General features: G+C 53.6%; 1 protein-coding gene across 3 annotated transcripts in view; it reads right to left on the bottom strand.

The window, feature by feature from the left end:
- Positions 1–6,070: 6,070 nt before the first annotated feature.
- The window catches only part of FUBP3 (far upstream element binding protein 3), a 48,409-nt gene continuing 36,349 nt past the window's right edge, over positions 6,071–18,130 (bottom strand). For 2 of the 3 annotated variants that reach the window (XM_061199758.1, XM_061199757.1), the window contains exons 12-19: positions 17,037–17,178; positions 13,027–13,187; positions 12,196–12,269; positions 11,767–11,847; positions 11,552–11,628; positions 9,040–9,111; positions 7,635–7,762; positions 6,071–6,563 (exon numbers count right to left, since the gene is read on the bottom strand). In XM_061199758.1, coding sequence (XP_061055741.1) covers positions 6,555–6,563; positions 7,635–7,762; positions 9,040–9,111; positions 11,552–11,628; positions 11,767–11,847; positions 12,196–12,269; positions 13,027–13,187; positions 17,037–17,178 — 744 coding nt within the window. In that variant the 3' untranslated portion in view covers positions 6,071–6,554. The remainder of the gene's footprint in view (positions 6,564–7,634; positions 7,763–9,039; positions 9,112–11,551; positions 11,629–11,766; positions 11,848–12,195; positions 12,270–13,026; positions 13,188–17,036; positions 17,179–18,130) is intronic. The other variant, XM_061199759.1, reaches the window with a different exon arrangement.

Here is an 18,130-nt window from a genome sequence, read left to right on the forward strand (position 1 = left end):
ACTACTAAAATTATAGAGAGAAATCAAAGAACTAAACAAGAGGTAGGATATACCACATACATGGATAGGAAGACTCAATATTGTTAGGTTATCAATTCTTCCCATAGATTCAGTCAATGTCAGGCAATCCCAATCAAAATCCCAGCAGCTTTAAAGTCATTTTTGTGGGGAGTAGGGGATTGATAAACTGATTCTCAAATTTTTATGGAAATGCAAAGGGCTGAGAATAGCCAGGGCAATATTGAAGAACAAGAAAGCTGAAGGACTCACTATAAATGTACAGTAATTAAGATAGCATTGCATTGACACAAAGATAGACAAGCAGATTGAACAAATGGAAATTCAGCATATAACATACTTGAGTGCATGGTGTTTAAAAAAATTATAATGGAAAATGTTTAAAGACATTTAATGCATTTTATTGGAATTGGAATCGAACAACTGGGGAACACTAACACAATTTGGAAACCACTGGTGTGGTCTGGTTCCCGAAGACAAACTGAGATGAAGAGACGTGATCTGCTCAAGTCACAGAGCAAGTCAGACATCCAAGCAATGAACAAAAGCCAGGACTCTGGATGCCCCAGCTGGTTGCTGTCTCCCCTTGACTGAGGAAAAGGCAGGTCTGGGGAAGGACCTTTCAGTAAATACGCTCAGACAGGTGACCTCGTGGCATGACATCAAGCCCCAGGACAAAACTATGACCTCTGTCCTGTCCGCACCCAATCTTGATCGTCATCCTTCTCTTAAACACAGAGCTGCAGCTGCAGGCATCTGACCGCACCCCAGTGAATGGAAGGTACGTGGACTTTGGGGGCTTGGTCTGAATGCAGCAGAGCGGCTGGCAGTGAGTGACAGCTGGGATAGGTGGGGGGCTCAAGTCCCTGCTCAGGGGCCAAGGTACCTGCTTCCCAGCAAAGTCAGGATTAGAGAATCTGATGCAAGAGGGAGAGACCAAAGGATCACATATTCCTTTTTGATGTGCTTGAAAAGGTTTTCCTTATTATTATTTTTAATTTTTTTGGCCGCGCCATGCAGCTTGCGGGATCTTAGTTCCCCGACCAGGGATTGAACCCAGGCCTGGCAGTGGCCCCGCCGAGTCGTAACCACTGGACCGCCAGGGAATTCCCGTAGAGGGTTTCCTTAAACAGCGTCTTGTGGGCCAATACTGAGCAGCCTCGAATCACCCAACAACTGGCCCAAGCCGTCACCCACACATCTGTGTGTTGGGGCCGGGGGGTGGTCCTGGCTCCTCATCTGCCCCTCGGAGGCAGCTCCTTCCTAATGGCCTAGCTGCCCGGACTTCAGGGGACCAGCGAGCTGGACCTGGGATCGTGTGTCCTGGGGAGACCAAGAGAGCCCAGGAGAAGCTTAGAGGGTTCGTGCTGAGGCTGACATTTGTTTCAGATCACACAGCCTGTCCTGGTGCTCAGAGGGGAACAGAAGAAGCCACCAAAGCAGTCAGAAGCCCTGGACTCAGTTACTACTACGAGCTGCCACTGTCTGAGAGCTTATGATAAGCCAGATGTCAAGGGCTTCACATACGTGTCATTGAATCCCACCTCAGCCCCGGGATCGGGGAGGTAGTTATTATTCCCGCTGCAGATAAGGAAACTGTTGAGTAGCGGAGCTTGAGTTTGTACCTTTGAATCTTCCAGTCTGTGCCCACGGTGGGCTGAACCCATTAGGTCCCTCTAGAGCCAACTTAGGTGTCCCTCGCATACGTGTCCGTTTCTGTCCTCGGAGTGGCCAAGTGGGCCGGTTTTGCAGTCTGACTGAAGTCTGAGCCCTGCTCTGTCGCCTCCATAGCCAGGACTCTGGCAAGAACCTGTTCAAACCTGTTTCCTCATCTCCCAGGTGGGCCCCCAGGGCCAGGAGGCTCTTACGGGAAAGTAAGGTATTGGCCGTTCTTGTTACTTGCAGCGTGATGCTCTATAAAGTTGCAGAGAAACTGGACCAGCGAATACCGAACCCTTGCTCCTCAGGGAAATACAGGCTCACCGCATTTTTTCGCCAACCAACCAGCACATAACTCTGTTTTATGTGTGATTCTGTTTAAAGCCATCTTATTTAATATATATTGTCGATTCATTAACGTTGAACTCGCAGCCAGCAGCCCTATAACCCATGCTTGAGCAAAGCTTATCTAACACCTGTATCTTCTCCGTAAAGGACATCATTAGACAGCACTATGCTTAGGGGTCATTTTAAACGCAAAATAACCAAGGGAAAGCACAAAAATGCAAACTACATGGCACTAAAGAGACTGCCGGGAGGACCCTTGCTTGGAACAGGAGCTGGAACAGGAAGACAGACTGTTTGCCTGGTTCATCTCAGCTGGGAACACGAGCAGCGGGCAACTCAATTTTTTTTTTTTTTTTTTTTTCCTGGGAATGACCACAAAAGTGTGGTGAGTGCCAATTTTAAGGTTATAAATAAATTTTAGTGAGTAGGTGAATTTGCAAATACGGAATCAGAGACGATGATTGACTGCAATGCAATGACAGGGCCTGACCCGTGGTTGGCACACGGCATTAACTTTTAGGGCTGTGTCCTCATCCTATCAACTGTCTCACTTGGTGGCGTTGGCCGTGTCCCCCTGCTTGACCATGAGGCCCCTGTGGGCAATCGTGATGCTCTCTGTTGAAGCCCTAGGTGAAGGGCAGCACAGAACTTGGCCCAGAACCCCACGTACTTGTGTGGATAAGGGCAATTGACTTAGCTTTGGACTCTGAGCCCTCGTCTGTAAAACGGGAAGAACAGACCTGCCTACCAGCCTAGGTGTGGAGAGCACCAGCAAAGGAGATGCCTGGAAAGGGCCAGAACTTTCTTGGTAGATGCTACTAAAAGGCCCTCAAGACAAAGGCCAGCGAAGATTCCCATTGTTTCAGGGCTGTCTTCACTTGCCCTCCCACCCACCCAAGATGCGGACCCAGGACCAGCACGCCCCGCGGAATTGAGCGTCAACCCACTTTCTGGCCGTTAATCTCGAAGAGTCTATCAGGGCCATTTGCATTAGACCATCTTAAAAACCCCAGCTGGGCCCCAGGGGGCCAGAAGTGGGCTCGGGAAACAGTGCTGCCATAGCCAGCTAGAGGCTGAGGCCCCGTGGCATCCAAACTCCCTCTTGGACCAAGCCCTGCAACACGCCATCTGTACCCCAGCCAACCTGACTGCAGGGGCTGCAGGAGGACATCGTGGATGGTCACCACTTGAGAGGGACACTGGGAAGACTGCACCTCCTACCTGAGACCAGGGTTAGTGATGGAGGCACCTGGCTGGCGGACTCCTCACCCTCAGCCCAAACTCTTGGGTGAGTTGGGAACAGCCCAGCTGGGTCCTTGGATCCTGAGCTCGGGCGGCTGGCAGAGCCCAAGCATGCAAGTGTGATGGAGTATGGGAGGTGGGGCGAGAGTTCTGCAGACAGACTGGGCACCCGCCCTCCTCCCCTGCCTCCCCCAACACACAGACTGTCCCTTCTGTGATGACCATGCAGCTTTCTTAATGGAACACAATCGCTGAACTTGGTACATTTCAAGCACTTTAGCCTTCCAGGACACCAGACTGCTGATGAAAACCATCTTCCGTGGGCGCCATGTTAATGAGAGGCCAAATTTCATATGCTTGCAAACTTTCCCCCTGCCTCCTGCTGGACTGCACCCCGCCTCTCCTCCCCTGTGCCTCAATAAAAGGCTGCATCAGAGAGGGAGAGAGAGAGAGAGAGAGACAGAGAGACAGAGAGAGAGAGAGAGATTTCCATAATTTATAGTATGGGCATTTCACTGGGGACAGGCGCTAATCTGTACTTACCGATACATTTAAGAAAATGCATCCTCCTGCAAGCCTGCACCATTTATGACTCTTGGCACAAACCGCAATGCTCAGTCTTCAATTAAGGGACACCTTAGGGTTCATTATCACACAATCGCTCCCTGTGAACCATGCCAAATGCTGTTTTGGCACAGAGCTTGGAAGATGAATTAGAAGGAAGCCTTCTCTGTAATGCCCTCTCCCTAATTCCCTTTCCCATCATCAGCGTTTATGCCCTCCTCTGGCTCGACCCCTCCTTCCTTCCAAGTGGCTTTTACTATTCAATTTCTCAACGTCAAACTCGATTCTCTAGAGGTGTAGTTAAAGATGCCACATCTCCTTTTTGTCTTCCGGCTCTCAACAGGCCTCAGAATGGCTGCAGATGGGCTGCTCTCCACACCCCTTTTTGGCCTAAAGGAGCCACAGATGCTTTTTTTCCCCTCCTCTTAGAGCCTGGGGTAGAGAAAAGAAAAGGGACCAGAACTGGAAACACACACACACACACACACACACACGAGAACGAGCCATAAGGAGGGGTCTGACAGGACCCTCCTAGCAGCACTGTGTCTGAATGAAGAGATGCCTCCGTGCAAAGCGAGCGGCAGAGGCAGGGCACGTTCCCAGTCGAGGGGAGAGCTGTGCTCCAAGCCGGGTGCTTCCATCAACGGGCAAGGAAACAGGAAAAAAAGGAGTCGAAGGCCGATCTCCTGTGCTCCTCAATAACCCTGCAGTCCAGGGCCCACACTGTCCCCGTGTGTCCTGAAACCACAGGACCCTCCACGGTGGTTTCAACCTATGGGTAAGGACACCCCCTTTTTGTTTCCTTAATGAAAACAGTGAAACAAAATGAGCACAGTCGCCGGCACTTTCCAGCTCTCTCAGCAGCTCAGGGTCCCACAGCCGGTCCAGGGCTGAGAGTAAACAGCACCCACACAGGGAGGGAGCAGGCCGCGGGCCAGACGGACCGCTTCGGTCCCCACTTCTCAGGCGCACGTGTGGGGAGGTGTGTGGCAGGGAGAGGGCGAGCCGCGCTGAGCCCCTTCAGTGAATCTTCCAGCTCCACTTGGGATGGCAGCACCTCTGCGCAAGGAACCTGGCGGTTGACTTCTTGGTGTCACACCCACATCAAGAGATGAGCAGATGTGACAGGTAAGAGGGGCTGAGGTACCAAGGCTCTCAAGTCAGACTGTTAGATTATACGAAGCCATGAAGATAAAATTAGCTTAACGAAGTAGCTACAAACATAGGCTGTGCACCAGCTAGGTCGGGCCGACGTAGCGCAAGACGATCGGCCGAGAGCGGCCAGAATCCTCGCCTTTATCTCAGTGGGCAGCGGGCAGCGGGCAGGGGCAGCGGGAGGAACAAGCAAACGGAGAGCAAACAGACTAAAAATACTTGGCCCACAAGATGTCTTGTGGAAATTTTATTATGTAGAGTGTAAAATGAATTGTCAGTCCAATAAAAACAACACTTTTTTAAAAAAACAACATGCATAACATTTTCCAATTGCCTTTTTTAATAGTTAGACATTTCAAGCATTATAAGGAAAATAAGGAGAAAAACCCCAGACACTGTAACTTCAGTATATCTCAAACGGAATGTCCCCCAGGTCAATTGAAAAACGCAAGAAAAAATAGCTTCAATTCCGTTTTTCTTTCCTTTAAAAATACATGTTATCTGTACAAGATACACTACAGTAAACACTGGAAATCATATTATCCCTTTTATTAAATCAAAATTATTTAATTCATATTGTGGTTAATGGTAGATTTATTTATTCATCTAGTTAATCTGACAAATATTAAGAAAATATTTAAAAGAAAAAAGCAAAAAACACCTTGGAATTAAAAAATAGTTACTACATTTTTATGCGGTTTAATGTTCCACAGTGTTTGTTAAAAGTTATATTGAATTTATTTTTAATATTAAAAATAACAGTATTTATATTTCTGAGAGAATAGAGAAAGGTTTTTTTGTTTTGTTTTTAAAACAAGCTTGGAGGTCTTAGATACACAATTGCAATCGGTAGGTAATGGAGACATGAAAAAACGTCTGCTAAACACACAAACACATTTTTATATTATTACCCCTTTAGAACTCTAAGAAATTATACAAACCCTATAAAATGCCCCCTCCCGATCCCTGTTGGACAGCAATACAATTATCTGTCTCAATTCAGAATTCACATAATTAATTACAATACATAATAGTTCAGTTTTTAAAAAAATGCAATAAAACCAGACAGCCAAGATACAAGAAATTAGAAGTAAAACATTTAATGAATTTACACATTTAAGAATATTTAAATACTGTTTAAAATTTTTTTTAAAGAATTTGTTACAAGCCACCTAAGACTTCCAAGCCACTTTCTGTTGCAACAGAAAAAACTGTAAATAAAAAGACACGCAAACAAAACAAAACAAAAACACACCATGTTGAAATGTCACTGCTCTGCGGCACATTCTGGTGCCCGAATTTGCAGGTATTGCTCCAAAAAGAATCCCAGAGCTTACACATTTGAAGTAACAAACACAAATAACAAAACAAAAATTATCAGCAATTTTTAGTAACTGATTTTCCCGATTTTTAGAAAAATTCTGTTAATCTAAATATAGTGTTTCACAGAACAAAACAAAGGTTCTTCATCAAAAGGTTTTGCAAATCTAAAAACCTCTGTTACAAATAGGTTTTGCTCACAATGGTTTCGGGGGGGGGGGGGGGGAAGGGAGCTGCAGGCCACTGTCCTACTGTTCCTGCGGAAGGAAGGGGGAGAGCAGTTAGTCTGACGGCGAGTTCTCAAGGGCTGGCCTGGGGTCGGGGGCTCTGTCTGCAGGGAGGTGACAGGAGCTGACACACACACACACACACGCACGCACGCCCGCGGGCACACGCCATCCTTCCGGGCCTCGTCATGGGATCTGGCCCAGACAAAACCTCTCTTGCACAGGAGGCCCCGGGGCACCTCCTTCCACAGGGGATGCTGGGCGGGGAGAGGGGAGTGAGCGAGTGATGCTTCTTCTCAGTCACCTACCACCCTGACACCTGTTCCCACCAGGCCCAGGCGCAGAGGGCCATTTTGGCAGTGAGATGAACGACTGGCCTTGGGTCCAGGGCCTGTGGTAACTGACACACTGTCCACAGGGACCTGACTGGGATCAGGTCGCCTGAAAAATGCACCTGAAATGTGACCTGCAGGAGTAGTTGGTCCTCTTCCCTGCATTTAGAAGAAAACCATTCTGGGCCTCTGACTAGACAGAGCCCTCCAGGTTTCCAGGCAGGGCCCAGCCACCAGAGGGTGTGGACTAGCCCTGCTCCTGCGGCCCCTCACTGCTGACTGGGGACAAGCGTGACAGCCTGGCCACACCACTCTTTTCAAGAACAGGCCTGGGGACTGACCCCAACGCGAGTCCTACTCCCTGGTCACATGCCACGCTGGCCCAGGGTCAGCTAAATCTGCCACGCTCCTCTATAGCTGGGGGACCTGGGCTCCAGAGGAAGAAACTGAGTGCCACTCAGCACTGCGCTCTGGGTCTGGATTTGAGGGAAGATCAGGCCCGTCCTGGTAGGGGCTGCCCGAACAATTCTTCCACTTGGCTCAAACTTGTCCTGTCTGGGGCGAGGAGGGGGCCAGGGAGGCTGCCGCGGGGCACTCTGCAGACGGCGGCCGTGCTGAGCAGTGCTGGGGCCCAAGCGGTTCCTCCACAGCCCAGGGGCCCCGTGCTCTGGCCCCGGGGTCAGGCACACACAGAAGGCTTGGCGGGGCGGGTGGGGGGGGTCAGGGTTGGTCTGGGAAGTCTTGGCAGTGCTGGCGATCGGCTACAGACCTGGCTGTGGGCCTGAGCTTGCCCTAATGTTTGCCCGTAGAATGCGACCTGCTGTCTGTAATACTCCGCCCAGGCCATTGTGTAGTCCGGCGGGGAGCTGGCCTGAGGAGCGGCGCTGGCAGCGTGACCTGATCGACAAAGCAAAGCACGGGTTACTGGGAGCAGGGACGCACTTGTGGGAGGCAAGGACACCGTCAGCCTGGAGGGATCCCTTCCCAAAGCCTCGGGGGCATCCGCAACAAGTGCCCGATGCTCAGCTCTCCCTCCAGACCCCTCAGCGAGCTGCGCCAGGACTGGTCTGCCCGAGCCCGGCTGCAGAAAGCGCGGTTATCAGTCTCTCCTCGCCCGGTCCCCGCTCCACTCCTACAAGACCTTCCTGTCTGTCTTCTCTCTCCAGAATCACATTCTCTGCATCCGTCTGCCTGTCCTGCCAGCTCCCAGTCAGTGCCCCAGGCCGGAGGGGGACAGGGAGGAGGGACGGCGAGAAAGCGGGTGCCCCGGCACGGGGGTATGTGCACCTGCGCAGGGCATCCCGGCCCATGCGTGTCTGGGAATCTGGATGGGGGGCTCTGGGAAGACTTTCACCAGGTGCTCCAGGTGACGGTGACCTCCCTGACCTCCACCCTGGCCCCCAGAAGGGTACTGACCTGGTAATGATCCCAAACACAGGGTGAACATTTCTTTGACGGCCTATGACCTGAGCTCTTCCAACTAGCAAGTAACACCCTTCAGACTCAAGATACGTGAGACACCTCCTTCCAACAATACCCGAACATTCCGGTTCAGCAGTTTTGGGATTCACACCAGAGACTTTAGTACTAATTTTAAATGATTCACTTAGGGTTTTTTTGTTTTTGGTTGTTGTTATTAGGTTTCCTCCTCCTCTTTTTAAAAAGACTGGTTTAGTTAAGAAAACTGGCACAGTTAAGAGCTTACTTTGGAAGAAAAACAACTCAGCACCCGTTCCGACCTTGGACTCCCTGCTCTGAGTGTCACCGTCCCCTTCCTCTTCACCTGTCCTGAAACGGCCAGAAAGAGCCGGGCAGCGGCAAGACCGCAAGGCAGTCAGGAAACGGCTCCCGGCTGGTCTGAGTCCTAACCAAGCGGTTCTCAAGCGGACGGCCAAGGCCGGGACTGTCCCTGAGGGCAGGTGCCATGCCCTTCCGGGCCCTCTGGAGTCCAGAAGAGAAGCGCGAGGAGGGGTGGAGGACGGCAAAGGACGACCGCGCATCTCCCCTGACAGGCACACGCGGGGAGAGGGCAGCAAAGGTAGACGCGGAGATCCGACTCACACAGGGAAAGCGGGAAAGAAAAAAAGGAGTCAGGGGACCACGGACTCTGAAGTCTACAGTCTTGGGGGCTCTGTGGCTGGGGAGCTGCTTGTTAAGAAGGCCAACGCACTCACTCTGTTTTTTGTAATAGTCTTCCCAGGCCTTGCTGTAGTCGGGCTGGCTGCTCTGCGGCTGGCTCTGCTGGCCTGGGCGAAGAACACAAAAGCAGTCAGGCCTTCGGGCTCCCGGGGCCTCGGCCCCCAGCCCGCAGGCTGCAGGCCCTGCTCTCTGCACTCACTCCCTTGCCCCTGTGGCCCGGGGTCGGGGGGGGGGGGCGGTGAGGAGCCAGGCCGACCCCCAAGAGGGCCTCCACTCAGGCCGGCGAGGCTGGGGCTGGCAGACAGCTGCCCCGCAAGGGCGACCAGCAGGCAGGGCCTCAACTCCCTTCAGTCGGGGACTCTGGGCTGCCACGAGCAGAGCCCCCGGGGCCAGAGTGCTGTCTGCGGCTCCCTGGATTGGCCTGCAAACCGACAAAGAATCCAAATGGCGCTGACCACTCCCTTTCCCTGGCCCTTCTGTTCAAGGACTGATGGCTTTGCCTTTGCACGAGGAGAACTACAGGGGACACACAGGGAAAGTGTCCAGAGACTGCGCTAAAGATGACGACAGAAGACGGGGTACACACCTGACCCCCAGCCTCGCGCCTGTCCGGGGTGAAGGCGAGGACGTGTTGGGGGTCGTCCCCGCCCTCCTCTCCACATCACTGGGGGCAGAAAGGCTGGGCTGGGGGGAGCAGAGCAGCAGCCTGCCCAGGGGCACGGGGGGCGGGTAGTGTTTAAAAGACTTGACCACAGCGGGAAGTCGGGACCCTCCTTCTGCCGAGGGCCGCCCCCCACCCGCCACAACGTCCTTTCTTCAGTTAGAAACACAGCCTGCAGCAGGCAGGAAGGACGTGCTCAAAAAACACATTTCACGGCACAATGCTTTCCGCAAGAGTTAATTTCCTCAAGGCTGAGGAGGGGCGCAGGCACGAGGACAGTCGGTGTGTGTGTGTGGGGGACCCCTCCTCCCCGCACTGCGGCAGGACGGGACTCGGACCTGGACACTGGCGCCAGGAGAAGGCAAGGCCTGGGCAACGCGGCAGCAGGAACTGCCCCCTCAGACACGGAGGCTGTGGGCAAGTGGGATTTTTCTTCTAAACAAGATTTCACTGACCAAAACCAATTCTCAATTCCCCTGAATGAACCCAGCGACACCACAGGTGAAGGCTGGTGCACGGCGCAAGGAGCAGGCGCTGGCTGCGTTTTCTCCCGCTCAGCCCACGTGCCTTTGCCAACTCCTCGCCCGCCTGGCCTGAGGCGGCAGCGGAGCGGGCTCTGCGGGAACCGTCCCCCCGCAGGGAGATGGACGTGTCCCCTGGAGCCTCAAGGGAAAGCCTCCCCACAGTCTAGGGCTTCTCCCGGCTCCTCTGTCCTGGGCGATGGGCACTGGGGAACCCTCTCTGGGTTGCCTCCCACCCTGGGGGTGCCCTCTGATGGAACAGGAGGAAACAAAACACGCCCGGGCTGCGGGGTAAGTGAGCAGAGTGAAATGGGGAGGGTAGAATCTGGGTGCTGTGTAGGTGTTCGCGTGAAGTTCTTTACGATACTCTGCACGTTTAAGGTATTCCGTAAGAAAAGAAGAAAGGGGGAAGGGAGGGAACAAACACAACCATGCAATTTCAGAGCTCACAAGTACTTTCGAAATCAAGTCCAAACCCTTCATTTCACAGATGACAGAACTGGAGCCCCAGAGAAGCGGGGACACGCCTCAGGCTGCCCAGCACTGCTCCAGACTCGTGGGGCGCTTCTCCAGCTGTGAACCTGACCAGGCGCCCCGGGGCAGGGTCCCACACCCAGCACTCTGCTCAAGGGGAAAGGGGTAGAACCCCGGGCCCAGCCCCTTGTGGGCAAAGCTGCAGCACGGGTCCTGCAGCCTGGTGCGCCGAGGGGAGCCTGCAGACGTGCTGAAGAGTGCTTTCCAAACCCCACCAGGCTGGCCCTTCAGACGTCAAAAGAACCTAAGGTAAGGTTTTTGTTTTGTTTTGTTTTTGTTTTTGTTTGGAAGGCTGTGCAAGATGGGCTCTACCAGCAGTAAAACTCAAGAATGACTCCTGAAGCTGACGTGGGGGCCGGAGAGTGGGAGGGGGTTTAATTCCAATGAGAACCTTCTCTTTTACAATCAGTTTTCATAGAGAGCAGATTCTCTAATCGTGCGCTTTCTGGAAGTTCAGGAGATAGAGAGTCCGTTTCTAAGATGGTGCTGGGGAGGAGAGAGGGAGAAGGCCACCTTGAGGCCAGAGGAGGGGAGCAGGCGGGGCACCCATTAGGCGGGGCTGCTGGAAGAGGCGGTGGCGGCGGTGGGAGGGGCCGAGGGGCAGGAGGGACTCAGGTCAAACCACACCCTCAGGGCCCACAGGCCTTTCGGACCCGTTTCTGGGGGACCAGAGTGACGGAAGGCCGCAGCTCTGAGAAGGACGGAGTAGGTGGGAAAGAAAGGCCTGAGAAGGTGGGCCAGGAGAGAGGCGGGCCCCCGTCCCCGCCCAGCTGGAGATGCGGCCAGCAGGCCTGTCCCCGGGGGCGTCCCACCTCCTCCCGAGTCACTTACTTGGAACCTGCTGTGTGGGCTGCTGCCACGCCTGGTAGGTGCTGCCCCAGCCCTGGGTCAGAAAGGCCGGAGGACCACTGCGGAGGACAAGAGCCACTCATTCCAGGGCAGGCCACACCCCGCCCCTGACCCCGGTCCGCCCGCCCACCCCCCAGGCAAGCACAATGCTCTCTGCAGGAGAAGCGGGCAGGACAGAGTAAAGGCAGCCCACCCACCTCACAGGGGCGCTGTGAGGGTTTCCATTCACTTTAGCAGCAATGTTTGGGAAGCACCCTGAGCTCCTTGGAGGAAAGGTGCTGAAAGAAAGTGGAAAACAATGACAATGGCTGGGGACCCAACAACAGCTTTTGCAAAAACAAACAAACAAACAAACAAAAACCCCTCCCGCCACCCAGCCCCAGGGCGGTTAAGCTCTCCTCGGGGATGCTGGCGGGACCAGAAGACCCTCCGCCCTCTGGGAAGGCTCTTGCCCCAGCACTGGTCAGTGAGCAACAGACAGGCCAGAGGGACCACCAGTGAGAGAGAAGGAGAGGAGTCCTGCCCACACCCAGAGCTTCCGGCTTTCGGCTGGCACTCCCTGGAAATAGCTGGAAAAGGAGGACCCCTTGGGGGGAGTGAGTTCTTCCAGTCGAGACGAGACTCACTTCTGATGCGGCGCGGCAGGCGGCTGGCTGAAGGGGCTCTGTCCGAAGGCTCCGGGTGCTCCGAGACTGGCACCCTGTCAGGGCACAGAGGGAACTCTCACCTCCTGTCGGCTGCACCTGCACCCTCTGCCCAGGCCCGCCCCGAGGCAAACCACAGCTTTCGGGGAGAGACAAGTGAAGTAAGGATACCCTACGGCACTCGCACTAGCCTTCCTTGCCCACAGTGGGCTTCATCTGCGGAAACAGCTTCTGCCCCTTGAGCGACCGACACCACCACTCAGCCAATACTGGCACCACCGCGACTGCCCTAGCACGTCACCCTGGGGGTAGGGACCAACCTGCTGACTCTCCCGTCAATTTAGGCTGGCCCACAGCTTTCTGCCATTCTACGTCCCCTTTGAGGTGAGCAGTGGCCAATCTGTCCTCCATCAACACTCCCTTTCTTTATCTGCTTTGAGGTGCCTGAAACTAAAGCCAGAGTCAATGAACGCTGCCTGCAGGGCTGGCCGCCAGGGCGATGCCAGTGGGAGTTCAGGGGCAGTGCTGGGGGAAGGCTGCCGCCCCTGGCTGCTCATCTACGCCTGCAGGGCCAACGGCTCGGGGCCTGAGCTGCGGTGGCCTGGGCGAGCTCTGCGCGTCTGGGCCTGGCCCTGGTGTCCCTGCGCCCCGACCTTCCCCCTCAGCAAAGTGGGAGGGGGCTGTTGCCCTCACATCACGTGAGGATCGAGAGCCACAGGAAGGACAAGGTTCTGGGGAGAAACAGGTGCCTTGGACATCCAAATGAAAACCCAGCTACTGTTAGGCCAGGTGGGGAAAGGACCGTGTACGTACGCCGACTTTCTCATCTATGAGATGTCTGGCCAGCTCAATCTGCTGAGGAACCCCCCTGATGGTGAATATCCGCAGGTTGGGGTCCGTGTTGGGAGGGGGGTTCCGCTGAAGCTCCACGTGTGCTCCTGACTGCTGGTTTATGCTTTTGATGTTCTCACCCCCTGTGGGCAGGAGGACACAGAAGAATAAGTGGCTACAGTTCCCTCCTCCAGAGGAGGAATGGGTATTTTCTGCACACCAGCGCTCGTCCTAAGAGTAGACAAGTACTTTCCATTTATACTTTAAAACGGCTCTTGTAGAAACTAGAGCTGTCTCATTTGTGAAGCCAGACTCGTGAAGCAAAGCTGAGGCGCAACGACACCACGTGGCACCAGCTGGGCTCCATCTCAGTGTCCTAGGCAGAAGTCTGGAGTGGCCCAGAAACCAGGTCTGGGCCTTGGCCCACAGATTTGCACACAATGAGCTCAGCTCCGGAGAAGGCACTCCATCCTTCTCAGCATGAGAATGGTGACCTGATGGCCCCTCCATGGCACAATGGGGGCCTTCAGCCCCGGTGTGGGCCACCGCACTGCTGTCTCCCGCCCTCCACAGGTCAAACAGACGGCCACAGGCCCCAACAATACCCAGAGCCCACTCAGGCCTTTAATATCCCATCCTGTCTCTTCTCAAGTCTCTGCTTCCTCCGTGGGTGGGGGACAGGTCTAGACGGAGCGGCAGCCCGAGAATGGAGGTCACAGAAGCCTGGGTGGAGCGGGGCTAATGAAAATGTAGTTGGACTCTTTGAAAAACCTGTGAGAGTCCCAGTCTCTTAATGAAATTTGCGTAACAAAAGCTCCACCAGTGTAACAATGGTTTGATTCTTCTCTTCAAATTTCACAGAACTTACAGATCAGCTCTGCTCAATTGGGTTGGCGGAGCCAGAATTCAAGGAAAACTGGGAGCGCAGAGTTTTGCAGAACTGGAAAAAGGCGACGTGTATAAAATCTGGTGCAGGGTACCAGGGAGCCCCAAAGGGTCAAAGCGAAGACTAAAGGCCAGTCTCTGTGTCACCCCTCCCCACCCAGAGTCGAAACTAAGCTGCAGTGACATATCTCATTTCATTGTACACGTCCACAATCCTTCAAACTCCCAACCTGCCCTCCACCCGCCCTGCTGGAAAGCCACGTCTGAACAAAAGCATCAAGGAGTAGGTAAGTAAGGGACACCAAGAGCAGGCACGGCCCTCTCATCCAGAAAGCACGATGGGATTCTACGAGGGTCAGGATGCAAAGATGGAGCCCGGGTCCGGCCATCCTTCCTGAAGGCAGCGTGAGCGGCCCTTACGCCGTAATAAGGAAACCAGGAGACTGTCGGCATGCAAGAGAGCTTCGTTCAAACGTTAGTCTGGGTAGGATGTTAGCTTGGTTTAGGGTAGTTTTAAATTTAAAAGCAAATTAAAAAAAAGAAAAGCCCAGCAGACCAAAGTGTCGTATGCATGGTTTTCTTAAAGATCTGCTGCAGTTTAAGGGAGGTGTCTCTATACGTTTTCTACCTTGAACAAACACGTGGTCTCAGGGGCAGCACCAGCCAAGGCAAGAAAGTCGCAGAAAGTCTTCAGCAGCTTCACTTTGCTTCCAGGTACGTGCAAGCCCCTCCCAGCCCCACAACTACCGACCTTTACTCAGGTCGTGAATTTTACCTCCTTTGCATCATGAAAAGTACGCAGCTTCGCTCCTAGGCAAGAGTGTTCTGGGGGAGCGGCGAAGAGCTAAGAATAGGCGGAGACCTTCCCACTGCACACCCAGCGCTTGAAGGGACCCCCCACCCCACCCTCTGCCCAGACCACTCGGTCCCGGAGACAAAAGCACAGAAGGGCGCGCGTGTCTAGAACGGAGAAGCCCACGGGCCCAGACCGGCTCCCCTCCATCAGGCACTTGGACCGGCAGCCCCGGACTCCTCCCTGAGGCCTCAGGCCCGTGCTAATAAGGCGAGGAGGCACCGCAAAACTGCATGGGGCCGGAAGGAGTTAATTTAAGTTCATCTTCCTTCAAAATGAGGTCACCAGCCTGGCACATGGTGGCTGTCTACAGGCTCATTCAGCAGCCTGCTCCATTCTTCCACCTGATGGGGGGCAGAAGCGACCCACCAGTGGCCCCCGGCTGGATGTGAAATCGTAAAGCAATTAATCAAACCTGCTAAAAGGCTTGGCTGACAAGAGCAGGGCTGGCCACACTATCTGTCACTATTGCTGTATTTATCATGGAAATCCAGCAGGGGCCCAGGGAGGTGCAGCGTCTGTCCAAGGGCTGCAGGGCCTGCCTGCGTGTGGCTCCCCTCACCCCGTGCCTTTCCCAAGAAACAGGAAGACCTCATACCCAGCCCCTGGGGCGCGGAGTTACAGAAAGACCCCTGCTCCTGCCTAAACGAAACTTAGCCTGGCCTCCCAAGGCTGCTACCGGAGCACCAGGACACAGCATCGGTTACTGCTACGTTCTGCTGTCTCTTCCCTCTGGGGGTCGCTCAGGATGACTTTGTAGAGGACAAACTATGAGCGACTGTCCTGTGAGCACCGAGGTTTCACTGACTAGGAGGAACCGTCACAGTGAAGACAGCAAGGCTCTGCCAGGTGTAGAGAAGACACTTCCCATGAAAACCTCGTTGACAAAACGGTTCTCAAAAAGCACAGAAAAACTAGATCCGATTCTCGAACTCCAGGCATCAGCTGGATTTAACCTCATGGCAGCGGGCCAGCTGATGGTCTGGGCAGCACGTCTGACTTATCACAGCATTTGGGCAGCCAACAATGTCCATTAAACACCTCCCAGCATGTACGCCCTGCCAGAAAATTAAAACAAACCTACGTCGTTCCTACCACCTCTGAGAGGTTAACCACCCAAGAGACAACACAGATACAGGAGATAAACGTTTTAAAAGAGCATAAAACACACACTGTCCAAGAGTGGGACCCAGTGCAGATTCTGGGAGGTGAGTGAGGGGGCCAGGAGGAATTCCAGCCCTGTGCCCGCTCGTGACGACGTGCCACGGCAGCCTCAGCTTTCTGCTGGTGAAGACGTTCCCAAGTCAGTTTCCATGGGATGCTAGCACCCCTCCAACAGCTAAGAGATGTCTGGTGATCACAGAAATTGGGGAAACTCTAGGGAGAAAACTGTATCTATTTCTTCCATATGTCGTCAAACACACACAAAGGGAATAAACAGGCAAATACAAAACCCAATGCTGAACAGGAGTTTCCCACCAGGTCAGGGGCTTTGCTTAGAGAGCAGAGAAGCTGAGCCCACTGCCCCGGGAGCCCCCGACCTGCTCTCAGCAGCCTTCCTCGGTCGAGGCCAGCCCAGGTGAGCCCAGGCGAGCCCGCAACAGTGGCCTAGAAGCCTGTCTGCTCCCTCCCTCGCTCTTCACTGAAGGGCAGGAAGGAGCCACGTCGGCCGTTAACGAGGGTTCCCACCTAACGTTCTCGAAAACGCCTAGAAACAACTCACAAATCAATTTTTATTTCCCTCCACAGGGTGCCTGAGACTCATGGTAAGTATGTTGAAAAGATAAAAACCACTTTCACATGTTGTGTCAACAGAGAACAAATACCCAAATCCAGTAAGGAAAAAAATGACGCACTTGTCAGAAAGCAATCTTCGCTTGAGGAAATTATCTTAACGGTTCCTCTAAGCTCCCTGGAGGTGAGTTAATCACCAATCAGTCGATCGACAAACATTCAGAGGCCCCTCACCTGTTCAGGGTGCCTCTTCAACAACCTAAGCTGCTTCCACAGGCAGTGGGGTCTTCCTGACCATCTGTTTACACGCTGTAATGAAGTACTGGCTTTGCCCCATTCATGAGAAGGCCCGTGCAGAGGACGGTTCCTGCAGAAGGCAGCGGATGCCTCGGACCTGGCCCCTCAGTCAAGTGCAGCAAACAGAAGGAACTCTGTGCTTCAAAGGTATTGGACGTGGCCTGTCTGCTCTCAGGTCAAACACCTGGAAGGGGAACACCGAACTCCAGCGACCGCCTCTTACCTTTGCCTATGACGAGGCCGCACTTATCTGCCGGCACTGTGTAGGTTATCTCCTGGATGCCACCAGGGGTTCCCACGCTCCAGTCACCGCGGCCACGGCCTCTTCCTCTGGCTACCGCCAGGCCCCCGAAGCCATCTCTTTCCTGAGAAGGAAGCAAAGCTCAGGTGACATTTCTGTCACTGTCACCAGCACTATTTTTCACCTCCGGGGAAGAGGTTAAGTGACAGGATGTAATCAACGCCACGCATTAGAACCTGAGCACCTTTCCACAGTTCAGATTCTGAAGCGCTCTTTACAAGTAGAATTAACACAAATCACAGGCGCATTCAAGGAGACGTGCGCGGATAAATCACGTGGTTACGTAAACAGCACAAACACACCCAACTAAAACAGGCAGTCAGATATAAATTCCTAAGTCTGAAGCCCAGTGCCCTTATCCCTGGAGTTTTAATTACTGGGCCTTAATCTACAGGCATCAGGAGCTGGTTTTCTTCTCCATGCTGGGCCTACCAGAAACCAGATACTAGATGCTAAAGAGCTATGAGCTTTTGAAAGTGACACATGAGTAGCAAGGATGACTTCTGACCCTCCCCCGACAAAGCTGCTGTAGAGGACAATTCAGACACCGCTCTAAGAGTCAGAATACCCTGCAGTTCAACCAGCAAAAAGAATAAAAGGGTTTCAAAGAAAAATTGGTTGTCTCGCTCCCCAAGAGAGGGAGGAACAAGCCAGGCCCATCCGCCCATGGTCCGGGGCTGGAGAAGTCTCCCGACTTATTCTCACAGTTTCCCCACCAGAGAGCGAAACCCACATCCAACACCTAAGCAAGGAAGATTCCTTTCATTCGAGGGCAAAACACCCCATTCCGGCCTCTGTCCTTTGAGTCACTTTGGAGCAGCAGCATTTAAAATCTTGTAAAGGTTGAGGGCAAACCTGGTCAAGCCGAGCGCTCCTTCACGGAAGGAAGAAGCTGTGCAGGCGTTCGGCACAGCCTGCTCCTGTCCATTAAGGGTAAACTGAGTGTTCACCCAGAATCGAAACCAGCAGAGAGCCGAGCTCACTGGAGCGCTTTCTGTTGCACTCTGCTTTCATGA

The sequence above is a fragment of the Eubalaena glacialis genome, chromosome 9, assembly GCF_028564815.1.
Source record: "Eubalaena glacialis isolate mEubGla1 chromosome 9, mEubGla1.1.hap2.+ XY, whole genome shotgun sequence".
Taxonomy (NCBI): Eukaryota; Metazoa; Chordata; class Mammalia; order Artiodactyla; family Balaenidae; genus Eubalaena; species Eubalaena glacialis.